The 13,924-nt window shown below is 39.9% G+C and overlaps 1 protein-coding gene across 1 annotated transcript in view; it reads right to left on the bottom strand.

The window, feature by feature from the left end:
- Positions 1-3,782: 3,782 nt before the first annotated feature.
- Positions 3,783-13,924, bottom strand: part of LOC150089177 (lens fiber major intrinsic protein-like) — a 138,380-nt gene continuing 128,238 nt past the window's right edge. The window contains exon 5 of the mRNA XM_090388214.1: positions 3,783-4,505. Coding sequence (XP_090244340.1) covers positions 4,207-4,505 — 299 coding nt within the window. The 3' untranslated portion in view covers positions 3,783-4,206. The remainder of the gene's footprint in view (positions 4,506-13,924) is intronic.

Here is a 13,924-nt window from a genome sequence, read left to right on the forward strand (position 1 = left end):
TGGTGCAAAGAGCATGCAAGTTGGACGTTAGAAGACTGGAAGAAGGCGTGCTGGTCGGATGAGTCACGTTATTTACTCCACACCGTGGATGGTCGTGTACGGATTTTGGCGTCAACAACATGAGGCTCTTCATCCATCATGCATGGTATCAAAAGTGCAGGCCGGTGGAGGCGGCTGTATGGTGTGAGGCAAGTTTCACTGGCAGGAACTTGGACCCCTGGTGCATGTGGAACAACATATCACTGGTGTCCGCTAACGTCAACTGCTTGCTGTACACCCCGCTATGTTACACTTTTTCCCCGAATGGCGATGTTGTCTTCTAAGATGACAATGCGCCGAGCCATTGGGCACTTGATATGCAAAAATGGTTTGAGGAACACAGTTCTGACTTCCAACATATCGATTGGCCTCCAAACTCCGCCGATATTAATCCCATAGAGCACTTGTGGGACAATATGAAAAGGCATATCAGGCGTCTGGATACACCAATGACCTCCATATCTGCATTGCTGACCGCATTACACACAGTTTGGTTGGCCATACCTCTCAAGCGCTTCTGACATCTTGTTGAATCAATGCCACGTCTGATAGCTGCTGTACTGAGGGCAAAAGGAGGACCTCCAAAGTATTAGGTAGGTGGTCATAATTCAGCGATCACTCAGTGTATTTTAGCAACCACTTCCATTACATGCTAAAAGGGAGTATTTTAGAAAACAAAATCTCTTGGTGGATTATGCAATAAGATGCGAACTTCTGAAACAAATGGTCTTCTTTGCAATTAGTGATAGTTCCAATATATTCAACTGCCATTGCAGGTGCTCCGTTGGCAGTAATGACGAAGAAAATTTACTTAGCTAAAAAACTATTTAAATCGTTCATAAATATCTTTATCTGTGCCATTCTTTCACCGAGCAATTTTGAAGGATACAACATTTACTTATGTAGATTTATTAATGGACGTGGTGGTGATCGACTATTGTAGTGCTAGTTTAGATTTCAACCGGCCCGCTTTGGCATCCGGAATTGTAATTCGCAGATTTACAATTCCTGATCTGACCATATTTTAATAGCGTATACAATGTAGGCGAAAGAGTTCATCTATGAATTTGTTAAAAATATCTTTGCGAGCGTACCACAAGTTCTTGTAGTTTCGTGCCAAATACTGTATGTCTAGTTTCATTATGGTTTTCTTTTCTTTATAGTGTAGCTTGAAAGCAAGTTTAAAAACTCTGCAACGGTTTTCTCTTTGTTTAACCATCTTAATTTTTGTGTGAAGTATTGATCCACTAACTATGCACCTCTAGAGGATTCTCGGAGAAGCAGTGAGACATTTTTTGAAATAAAACCTGTAGTCTTCCTTTTCGTGGAAATGCGTTGTTATTATAAGCACACATAGGTTAGATAAGTAATTATTCGGCAAATAATGCATGAAGAAAATTCTTGGATAAATAGTGGTTAAGGACCATCATTTATACAAGAACGCTTTACTTTTCCGTGAGACATTTTTATTCAAGACATTGGAGGAGAACAGTATTGGGTGGAAGACCAACCATAAGTATATAATGGTGCTTATATCCCGAGAAATGAAAATTCATCTTATTGACTCGACCTTGTACACAGTATAATAATAGTTTGCTTATAAGCCGACCATAAAACATCTTCAAATCTTTCTTTACACTCTCCACCAGTTCCTTGTAAAAGCCCTTCGATCAGTTCATCTGTTTTTTTTTTTTTTTTTGGGCTGTCTCTCCTCACACGCACCCACCAGTCCAAGTTCATCCCAGAGGTTGTCTATAGGATTCAGGTCAGGGCTCTGGGCTGGCCAGTCCGTCAGAACGCGAGCAGGATAACATGGGGCGTTGTCCTACAAATACTGGGTCTTTCCCGACATACCGCCACAACGTAAGCCCCATTTTATTTGCCCAGTACATCTAGTTATAACTCAGCATTCATAGTTTAGCCTAAAACAAGCAATAGTTCCAGGCCAAACCATGAAAAACAGCTACCATCACGCTACCTCTACCAGACTTCATTGTCAGGACAATAAAGTCCAGCAGGTAACTTTCTTCGGGCATAGAGACACTACAGTCAGACTCGTAGACCATATACAGTGACGTGTCACTCCAAAGTATGGCTTTCCATTGATTTATAGTCCAAGAACGGGGGGGGGGAGACTACGCCAAACCAGACAGCGTCTGGCATTAGTCAGGATGATTATTGGCTTTGTGGATACCTGAACGACTGTGGTAACCCATATCAAGCAGCGTCCTGTGCACTCTATTGGCGTTCACACTTTTCTCATGGTCTCACTGAGGGCGTTTATATGCTGCGACATCGACCTGCGATCACATCGCAAATCATCGACCTAGGGATCTTCAGTGCCGTTGCAATGTCACGTACAGATCCATTGCTTATGTCATTATCATTCCACTCTGGATGTCTTAATTCCGTCGATTGTGGGGCATCTGGCGTTCAAGTCGTCCTACGAGCATATCAATAGTCCGACGCGTGGCATTCCTCCAGTGTTAGCTGGTTGCTTCCAGCAACCAGCTAACACTGGAGGAATGTCAGGATATTAATGGTAAGACAGTCTGCTTTCAGAGAACTATTAATATAAATGGTTTGAATGAACCCGAAATCGAAAAATGTTTCCCGTGTTTGCGTTATTTATGAGGATAATCATTTGCACATAATCTCATTAAAGAATACCTGACCTCTGTTTTGGTGGCATCATTGCCAGCAAAATTGTTCCAGGTTATATCTAAACTTCTACGCTCTTTAGACTCAGTCATCGAGGTCTCTCAAAGGTTCAATAGTTTCTTTAGATATTTACATAAACTAACCTCACCCGTATAAAGAGACCATCGATCTCACCCTGTGACTTAAGAGTAAATATTTGTACCTTTATCAGAGGCACGAAGAAAAGTCTCGCACCACAAACTGCAACAGTTGCCAGTCTTACTTCTAACTGAAACGATCAATGGTGCTGTTTTAAAGATGCTCGCTCTTTTCAGTGATGACAGATGTCTACTCTGGATCTGAAGGAATAAGGTTTAATTCACGAAGATATATATTGTATACAAGTTAAAAAGAAAAATGTTTAGTAAAATTCAGTATGGTGTATTTTTTGTATCCGTTGAGTTATCCATTCATTTTGATTAATGGGATTGCGAGTGCAAACCCCACCAATGTAGGTTTAATGATCTGCATTGGTGGGAAAGATGGCTTAAAATTTAGGAAAGAATACTAAAATTAAGAAAAATTCTTCTTTTAAGATGTTAGCTGTAAATCTGGTGCATTATGGATAGATTGTTTAGGGTTGTGTACCAAATTTTATGGTTTTCTTAAAGTGCTCTTCTTATATGGGCATTTCGTGTGAAGGATGTCAGCAGAGGACATGAATGCTGGCAGACAAACAAAGTGATAACCCATGTTTCATTCGTGGTTGTAAACAGCGAAAGGACCTTGGGGGTTTTTGAAAGAACTCCAAACGCGCCGTTGATCAGTTATTCGAATTTTTGTTTTGTTCGTCAGCCAAAATTCGTAGTCCCACCCCTTACAGATGCTTGTGCGAAAGAAAGGCACTTTTGGAAATCATAAAACTTTGCGAGCAATCCTAAGATCTATGCCAACTGTTCATAAAATTTAAAACCAAAATCTCAATTCCTTATTGTTAAAAATAGATCAAAATACAAAAAAATTCACACAGACTCGGAATACCAAACTCAAACTGGACTAAAACTTTACTTTTGTACAAATTTCAGTTAATATATATATTTTTGTGTTTCTCTTTTAACGTATGAAGTGGGTAACTAGTGAAATTTGTACAGATGCACCATTGATATAACTTCGGTAATTATACAGATTACTTCTGACTTGTCTAAACCTGCATGAGGAACTCTTTGCATATTTCAAGTTGCGGATTTTCAGAGATTCTATTACCTTCGGGTTCAAGAGTTCATAAGTGTATCTACAGGAATTTGCAGTTCTGTTCAGCGTTTGCCAATCGGTAAGAACAAAAATGCAACGAAATTAGAAGTAAACGAACACAGCTACATCCGGGTGTTCGATCAACCCAAAGTTGAGTGCCTTGCAGTCCACGTACAAAGCTCATCACAGACCATTTGGATTTGATTGTGTCTTCCGAAATCCGTAGGTGCCTGGATTCGAGTGACTTAAATATCAAAATATTTATTCTTTGAACCGTCAGAACTTAGTAGATCCGGGGCCATACTCCATCCGACTGGGCACTCCCCTCATTGCCGTTGCGTAGCGTGACCCGTACATTCCGCCAGCGTAGTTGGACGTTGGAGCATTATGGGTTCCGTAAGTTGACTCGGTAGAAGCGGGATAATTGGACGACGGGGTAGGAGAATACGTGTTGACTGCAGGGCGATAATTGTCATAGTGTTGACTCCTTGAGGAAGTCGACAGAGGTCCTTGCGTCCCTCTGTAATTGTTCATCTTCGCCTCTGGATCTTCGTAGTCGTCGTCCGTGTTGGAATCTGGAGGAGAGAAAGGGATGTACAATTAGTGACACGTCATCACATAGGCTTACAAATAATGAAATTAAACGATGAATTTGGGGCCATTCAACAATTTTAGTAGGATTTTGTGCCTATCATTGACCTGTTCGATTTTTGTATTGCATGTATCTCCCTTTTTTTTAAACCTAACTGAAATAGCCAATAGATTTCTGGATGCTAATAAGAAGAGTTGATTAATCCCTAGATGCGAACATAATTTATAATCCAAGAGTTTATTACTGAATGATCTCAGTGTTTCTTCTACGAGAATAGCAATTTACATTAAATCGTGTTATTGCTTTTCTCGCAGGAGGACAGCTCTTCTGCATGAGTCTGATTAGGAACATATGCAATTTATTTATTGAATTAATAATGTACCAAATATTAAACTTGACAACGAAGGAGAATCTCAGCCTGGTTTCTTCAACATGCACATGTAGATGGCAAAACTGGTTTGAGGACGAAGGACTGAAGTTACCATGGTAGAACTTCAGCATGCCTAATCATCCGATAGTAGTACCAGTGTTGTTGAGAGTGGATGATACTAACATTATCCAAAGGTCCTCATGGGTAGCGCAGTTGACATAATCACCGCTCTACCTATACTGGCTGGAAGAGACTCGAGTTCGAATATTGTCAATGACGCGAGGAATTATGGGACTTTTTCACAACGTGACTCAGGTAGTTTTGTCGGGTGAGCGTATCATAATTTATTCCTCCCAGAAACTTTTTTCGTCCGTTAAACAAATTGAGCACAGAACATACGCAGTTACACACCTAATATATACAATGCAATGCAATATGGTCCAAGTCGTTGATGAGCCTAAAACCCCACAGCAGCTACAAACATTATCCAACGTTTTCTATACGCAGTGGCGAAACTACCGCACTGCCATGTCGCCACCATGGAGAACCACGGGCAGGGGTGGCTACAGTTGGTTCATTATTTCCGCTAAAATAACAAGCCATAGTTATTTAAGCAGCAGTCATCAGATGGACAAGAAGGTTGTGGCGTTATGAGTAATGAACAATTTCACCAATACTGCATAATGGCGATTGTAATATTTTGGCATGTTAATTGTGGTCTGGCTTAGACTCATTGATTATTGTGATCGGAACCATCGAAAATCATACCAAGACATCCTGGAGAATTTTGTGAAGCGATGCTCTACTAATATCAAGAAGCCAATACCTTGTTTGCCACAATCCAGTCAAGAATGTGGTGACTTCAGGAAAATACAGTGACCTGGCGCAGCGCCGATCTTAATCTAGTTGAACACTTTTGAGTTTGTTTAGGCACAGAAACCAAAAGCCAGATCTTGACGCTCAACTTCCATCAATGATTGCTCTGAGAATGAATGGTAAAAAGTAGATTTCCTCTTACACAGAAATCTTGTTGAGAATTCATCCCGAAAAATTCTTGTCATCAGTAAAGCCAATGACAGAAAGAGCAAAATTGTTTTTCTGAAACCCATAATTTGTTTCTGGCAGTGTCCCGATACTTGGAGAATGGTGTAGCTGTAATATCAGCCTCATATCAGAGAGAAATTCCAGCCTGACAATACATGCTGTTGTACGTGGAGCCGGATATAATAATTGCATATTTATCGGTTCCTCATCCCCTCCCCCACATAGAAATAGCAAGTTATCGTTGATAAATTTTTTAGTGAAAATTGAGAACACAGCGTCATTGTGTTCTCATTAAAAACTAAATATTTTGGATTTAAACGAAGAGTTAAGTCAAAAGAAAGAAAGTGGAAGAGGTGCTTCGTGTTTAATACACAGAAGAGGTTTATGTTAAAAACCAGAAATCGATAGCAAAGACAAAGTGAAATAAAAACCGCCTTTTTAATCAAACCGAGTTTCTAAATGCGGCAACAAGAGCAAAATAGCGTGTGTCTCTGGGAAACGGTACAGTTGCTGGACAGACGTTGAAAAAAGGAATTCAAGTCACGTTTGGACGACTACCATGGAAATAATACTGCACCCCGAAACAAAAGCAGGAAAAAAAAGTAAAATATTTAATAGGGAATGTCTAGAGACTCGCGCAGAAGCTCGATAATTTAGCAGAACGCTGAAGGCAAGTTCGAGCGAACGTCAGCGAACTGGAGAAAGTTGAAATTCAGGAAGGCAGCGGCAAAGAACTGTTTACATTTTCTCCTCTGCATTCTCCAAATGCCTGTAGTCATACGTGTGTCCTCCTAACCGCAGTAGAACCAGCATTTGCAACAGAGCAGTCTCTAATATGTTCTGCATACTTTGCGCCGTCTTATAGCCCAAATGTGAGGCGAAAGCTTTAATGGACTTAATTACGTTGGAGAAATCATAAAAGGCTTTCGGGCTTAAGAAGTACAAGGATCTTATTTCGTTTAGCTGCCAAAGGGGTTCCAATCAGTATACTTGACACATTTCCTCTTATACATTCTGTACAGTAGTTTACTGAATGTTGTTGTTGTCATCGTGTGGAGATTATTGGAAATGAAACATTTATGGCATACTGTACTTGTTCTTAGTGAGCATTGGAGGTATATTCCTTCCATTCGCACGCGCATCCAGGTAAACGTCGAGAAAATTTGGTCTCGATAACCTTTGCATCCAAAATTCTGATTTCGCGTGTTATGATCACCGTGGACGACACCTTAATGAAAGTTAAGAGACCGCTGAGGTCTGTTAAGTTTCATTAAGGATATGGAAACAGAGGTCGATTTCCGATTATCCCAGAAACCACACCCACCATTACCACCCACTCCGCTGAAGGCACGCCAAGTCCATTAAAGGTGTGTTTAGGAAATTACGTTTTTAGATCCTCGCAGATGGTACTAACGCGTGCCGGTTTACAATTTGGAGGTAATGAACCCGTTATTTTCATTACCCGGCGATTTCAGTGGCTGCAGTATGTTCCATCTGGTTATTAGCTTGCTGTAAAACTGGAATAAATCGCTACTTATAATTGCAGAGTATTTATTGCCCGTGTTGGGTATCCCTTACTGATGGAATAAATGTATACGTTGCTGATGTAATTAAATGAATATCTTGATCCGCGATTGCACTGCATCCTTCACTTCATATTTTGGCAGTTTTCAAGCACAGGCGAATTTCACGATACGAGGTTCACTTTTATAAGAATATCAGAGGGAGGAGTCGGTAGGGGCAGACTGGAAACGAAATTCTAACTGAAAATTCTTCTCTCTTCCTCTTAAGAATGCAGTGTGTCCTAAATACAGCGTGTCCTAAAAGCTATTTCGGTGAATTTGAGACGAGTGACTTAATAGCATGATTACAAGTTTATTTTTATACAATATCCAAGTTTGAAACAAAAAAATTATTGTTTACGAAGGCCAAGAATTTAATTATTGCTTTCCACATGTGCTCCATCAATGTCCTCCAAATTTCAAATCGCTCAACCGCGTTGCAGAACGCATTTGCAAGCATTTCAGGGGTAATTTCCTGTACTGCTTCCCGAATGCTTTGTCTAAGATCAGGTAAATCTTGAATATTCTTTCGATAAACCTTTGATTTTATGAAACCCCAAGCAAAAAAAATCCGAGGGAGTTAAATCCGGAGAACGCGCCGCCTAAGGTCTAGTCTTCCACGCCCGATCCACCGATTTGGAAAATGCCTGTTGCGGTATTCCTGGACAGTTTGACTTAATGACATGGTGACCCCTCGTGCTGAAACACTATACTTGAAATATCAAAAAGTTGGGGTTCAAGGAACTGCTGAAGCATAACAAGGTACACCAGTTCCTGTGACTGTTGCTTTTGTAAAAAAGTAAGGTTCATAATTTTTTGTAATCGTCATCCCACTTTAGGGGACTCTCTTTGCCATTATGTGAACTCAGATGGTTTTTGTGAAGCCCTGATACGACAATTGTGACGATTGATTTTACCACAAGTGTGAAAAGTCGCTTTATCACTGAACAAAGATGTAGTCCAGCTGCTATTTTGGATTTGATCGACAAGTTACGCACACATTGCTGCTCGACATGGAAAATCTTCAGTCATGCAGCAGTTGGATGTGATAGGACTTTTTCATCAGTTTCGAATGCAAAATTCTGTGATGTCTTGGGTATGATGTCTTCGAGATCCCTCCCAAGCTAATAAATTTGGGTCCTCTTCGAACATTTCTCCAATTAATTCAATGCTTTCACGTGCTGTCCTTAGGCGTCCACATCTCTCCTCGTCACGCACAGATCCAGTCCTTTTAAACTTATTCGCCAGTGCACGAATCGCATTGTCTGTAGGACGGGATGTTACAAAAAAATTCGCCCTTGAACATTCATCATGAATTATGGGTCTGAAAAGAAAACATTAAAAAATTAATAAAAATTATAATAATATCTCTAACACATTACAAATACTTGTCTTACTTAAAAAAGGATAAACATACTTGTAATGAAATTTATTTGAAAAATCGCAGTTTCAGCAAAATGCGCAGTGACTTTTGGGACACCCTGTATAAATAAGTAAATAAAATATAATTTATCAGGCACGATCTGGATGTCCATTAACACCCCAGGAAAATACTGAGTTCACTTTTTTCGGTAAAAAAATGGGTGGAGTCCTCCAGCACGTACTTCTATCATACGTTTATTTGACTTTAAAAGTGCGCAGTCGCGAAATAACCGTGGATGATACTTATTTCCATAAATTGCGAACTGAAGAAGACTTGAAGTAACTGTTGGAGCGGTTAATAACGACATTAAAAAAAAAGTGGTCACATCCAACTCCACGTGATTTACGTGCAGAGCAACCGGCTAAATGTGCGGAAAATTAAGAATGAAAATTTAATGGAGCGCGGTCTCTTCAGTGACGAAACGACTTTCCGCGCATGTGGAAATGTTAAGTGACGCAGTTACTGCACGGGGACCAGCTAAGTTCGTAATGGGGGCAAGAGATTAACATAAACCTATTTCCTCGACGAGCGTGGAGAATCAACTACTTGCGTCCGTGTTTCTTTGCAATGACGGGTTCTGTTTATCTCGTGTGCTTCACCAATTTCACGAGAATCAACTTCTTTTTGATGGCATTCTTAACATTGTTGTCTTTCATCCAAACAGGGACGGCACCTTGTCATTATGGAGGCATCATTCTGACGTATCTTAATGAACTCCATCAAAGTTGTTGGCCGGCATGGAGGAAACGGACAGTCAGTACCACGGTCTCTGGTTTTAACACAATAATAATGAGATTTCTTTGCAGGGGTTTTCTTAAGTTTTTTTTTTTTTTTTTTTTTTTTTATGTGAACCCCAAACACGAGAGGTATTAGAACCTATAGTACTTAGTACCGTGTTTGGGTTAGGGTTGAAGGAGAAGTATGGGGGGGGGGGGATGCCGGAAACTTTGCTCTAGAGACTAAACATGGATTTCACCACTTCAAGCCTCCAATAAGCAAAGTGGTGGTATTTCACCGGTTGATGAAAGCCATCTACCACCTATTTACAAACGAAGGCGTGCAGAGGAAGTGCAAAACCGATTGACGAGACAATGGGAAAAACACAAGAATTTGTATTTTACTCGAATGATCATATCAAAGTGTTTGACTAAGTTAATGGCTTTATATAAAAAAGAGAAAGAATGGGTGGACGTCATTGAGGTTCCGGAGAATATTATTAAGCCCTCGAGCCAGAAAATTTGGGAGATTGCTGTTAGACATATTCAGTCTTCGGCAGTAATTATTAAATTTTTCTAAAATACGCTGAAACAAGTATAATTACAGTGGGCTCAGGACAGTGGAGAATTGGAAAAACGTTTAGTATGAAAAATTCCGGTCCTTCTGTTTCATGGTGACGGAAGACCATAATATGACCAAACTTCTGAGATATATTATCCCGATTTGGGCTTCCATTAAAATCTCTTCAAAAACCAAGCAGTGGTTTACTTCGGAGACGAGAAATAAATTTTAAAAAACATGGAACCGCTGGACCACTTCAAGACCGCATCCTTTATAAGAAGTAAGGGACAAATATCCTATGCATAAGGAAGAAGGCTCATCTTGAATTAACCCTGGAGGACTTAAAAGAGTGCAAATGGATCCTAAATAAACGAAACCACCCAGTAAAAATGGACAATGAAACTTTCTAACTTGCAGCGCCAGACCGGAACCGCATCCTCTTCCCCTTCCCTCTAAGCGCAATTTTAGATAGTGCCAGGCACTCACCTAAGCATATTGAGATCTCACGAGATGCGATGATTAAAGCAATTAACAAACTGCAACTGGCCGCGACGGATTTTCGCTTTTTATGTTAAAAATACGCAGTCTATGTGGTTGATCTACTCCATAACTTAACCAGATTGAGACCTGGATTCCCCCCCAACCGATAATTTGAAACGAATTCGCTCAATATCGGTTCCGAAAACATCTTGAGAGACATAAGTGCTTCAGAATCATCTGCATATCTTGAATTTGAACGTTTCGAAAACATTATTTCTCCCTTCTTAATTTTCCACTGTTTCAGACGACGGCCATAACATCTGCATATTGTTATTTTTAAAAGACCCACCCTCTCAAACATTTTTGATGATCAGCTGGGCGAACAAAAACTCATTTAACTCGAACAACGTATTGTAGAACCGGTAGAGATCTAAAAACATCACTTCACAATAGAAGGAAATGGTCAAATAATACCTTACCAAAAAAGCCTATTTCTGCATCTTGTAGCATAAAATGGAATGGACAGCCACTTCAGTGGGCTTGCCACAAGTTGGAGGTACTTGCTTCCTGATTTGCCACAATCTTGCAGTACTTTTTGGTCACACATCCGTCTTAATAATTTGGCTTATGTCTATACCAGATAGTTAGTTTAGATAGTTCAAATAATGCAGATGTGCATTTTTCTGCTACTGTTTAATACGAAAAGTCCTAAAAAACTTTCTTCTGCTAGTTGTACTCTTTCGTGTATTTTGTTGAAGTTCCGAATGATTACTTAAACTTTCAAGAGGTTGCAGAAGTCTTATTGGATTCCTCTACGATAACAGGTAGTGTTTATAATTGACATCTGAAATTTAGTGGAGTTGTAACATTCCTAATCAGCTGAGTATGAGAAACACACGAATGCGGCCCGTGTTAATATACGGCATTGGCTTCGGACAGATCAATGGAGTTCTCTTTCTCACTTAATCAATAGTAATTCCATATACATGTAACCGGCTGATGAACTCGGAGTTCTCCACTTCTGCTGGAATTAGAAGTCGCGCTCGTTCGCTGGCGTCAACTCCACCTAGCGTAATTAACAAACTCCACTTAGCTTCTAAGTAGTACTGGCCCTGCACTAAATATATCACTCGCAAGTTAGAGCAGGTTAGTTTTATAAATTTCTTATTCGCATGGGATGCGTGAAACGCGATTTATTTGTAAATTGTAATTAAGGGGATTAATGGTTTTTATTCTTCGTATAAGCAATGGTTTCTAGTCTTTTAAGGAAGAGCAAAGTAGTTTCGGCTTTTACTCTGTAGTCACTGTCAATGAAGTGACACCTGAAACCCAATAAGCGCTCGCGCTTGTCAAATAGGCTGCTAATTGTACAGTGAATAGAGAGGATGATGGATCGTTTTTAAAACGTATCTGCCTTAAGATGCAGTTACCACTTCTCTTTGTGGTGAAGTGCAGAGTTGAACTCGTCATGTAATGTGAGTGCGACTCTGCACCTGTATTCGACTCCGTAAGAATACAAAGGAGTAGTATCCTTCGAGAAAATTGGAAGGGGTACTTCATCACAAAGGTTGAATATTGAATACCATTAACCCCGACCACATAACCTAAGAAATGGCACTGTTATTTTCAGACTCAGAAAGTGAATTCCGTGCCAGGAAATTATTATCGAAAAGACCAAAGAACAACTTCATTGGTTCTAACGTGTAGTTAGCATGAATCCAAATAGTTCCACCCTCCCGCATAGTCCTTGCTACAGGAGCTGAGGAAGGAGACATACTAAAAACAGAATGGATTGCCCCATCGCTTAGAAACGCATGGAAATAAGGATGTATAAAAGTAAAGCTGCGTAGCATCGTTATTAATACTCCACTGTGGTAACTTTACGAAAGACTAGATTTCCAGTGCTTGTGCAATCATCTCTAAGAGCGGATGCATTGGTGAAGACTGTGTCAAGGATCTATAATCAACGGTTATCGACTGTAAAAACGAATAGCGACAAAGAATAACGCAAGTTGGAAAAATAATGTACAGTGGGGGCCCAACATCCGATGGTAATTCGTTCCACAAAACCCATTGTATGTTGAAAATATTGAAACCAATAATACATTGATTTCCTGTAATTCGTTCCCCAACAACACACAAAATAGGCATTTCTTATATGTTAAAAATTAGTGATAAAATTAGTCATAAAACATCTTAAAATAAAAAAAAAAACCAATAAATTAGCATTTACCTTCGACTTTAAGTGCAGAGCTGATGAAATCAATGGTGGCGTAGTGGTGGTGGGACTCTATATCAAGCATCAGGTGTCTTTTCAGTCTTTTGTTGCTACTGGTAAAGAAACTCCAAAGTGGATTGCTTTTTACGACTTTTTTTTTTGTTGTAGCTTTCTGAAGTAAGAAATAACTTTGTCCTCCATTTTGTGCATCATGAGTTCAGTGTTTTTATGTCTGGGTGTTCTTATCACTTCTCTTAACAACAAGAAATGGCAGTCTTCAGCTGACACTTTTTCGGTGTTTTTTTCTTCCTCTTTAGTGTCACTCTCTGTAATTTTCTCCAACTCTTGTAGCTCCTCTCTTGTTAGCTCACGCGCATGAGCGTCAATTTCCTCCACATCCTCTTTGCCAAATTCCAGACCCATTGATTTTTCAAGAGTGACAATATCATTTGTCAAAGCACCATCTTCAAATCCGTCAACGTTATGGATAATTAAAGGCTAGATGTTTTTAAAGGCTGAATTTAAGCACCTGATGGAAACATCATTGCAAGAACTTATAATCAGTATCTTACAATCCAGCATGTCGAACTTCGACCTCCAAAAATTTATGAGGGTGACAGTATTTTCACTAAAGGTCGGTGCAAAGCAACTTGCGAACATTTTCGTGGTGTAGGTTTTCTGTTGGTTGGTTGGGTGGCAAAAATTTGACTTGAACAAAGTCAAGAGATTGAACAAGGTTGGGATCATAGCCTGGCGCATTATTTAGCAGGAGCAGTGCCTTCACAGGAAGCTTATTTTTCTCAAGATAACTCTTCACTGAAGGACAGAAAACTTCAAGCTCCCATTCAATGAAGACGTAACCCAGGCCTTCTTGTTACTGCGCCAAAACGCTCCCAACATGCATTTGTCAACATTTTTGTTGTTTAAATACTCTGGGGGTATTAGAGTGATACACAAGCAAAGGCTTCAGCATAAAATCCAAGATGCATTGGCACCCAACAGGAGAGTGAGCCTATCTTTTATAGGC

The sequence above is a fragment of the Mastigoproctus giganteus genome, chromosome 2 (genome assembly GCF_048544385.1).
Source record: "Mastigoproctus giganteus isolate SK-2022 chromosome 2, ASM4854438v1, whole genome shotgun sequence".
NCBI classification, from domain to species: Eukaryota; Metazoa; Arthropoda; class Arachnida; order Uropygi; family Thelyphonidae; genus Mastigoproctus; species Mastigoproctus giganteus.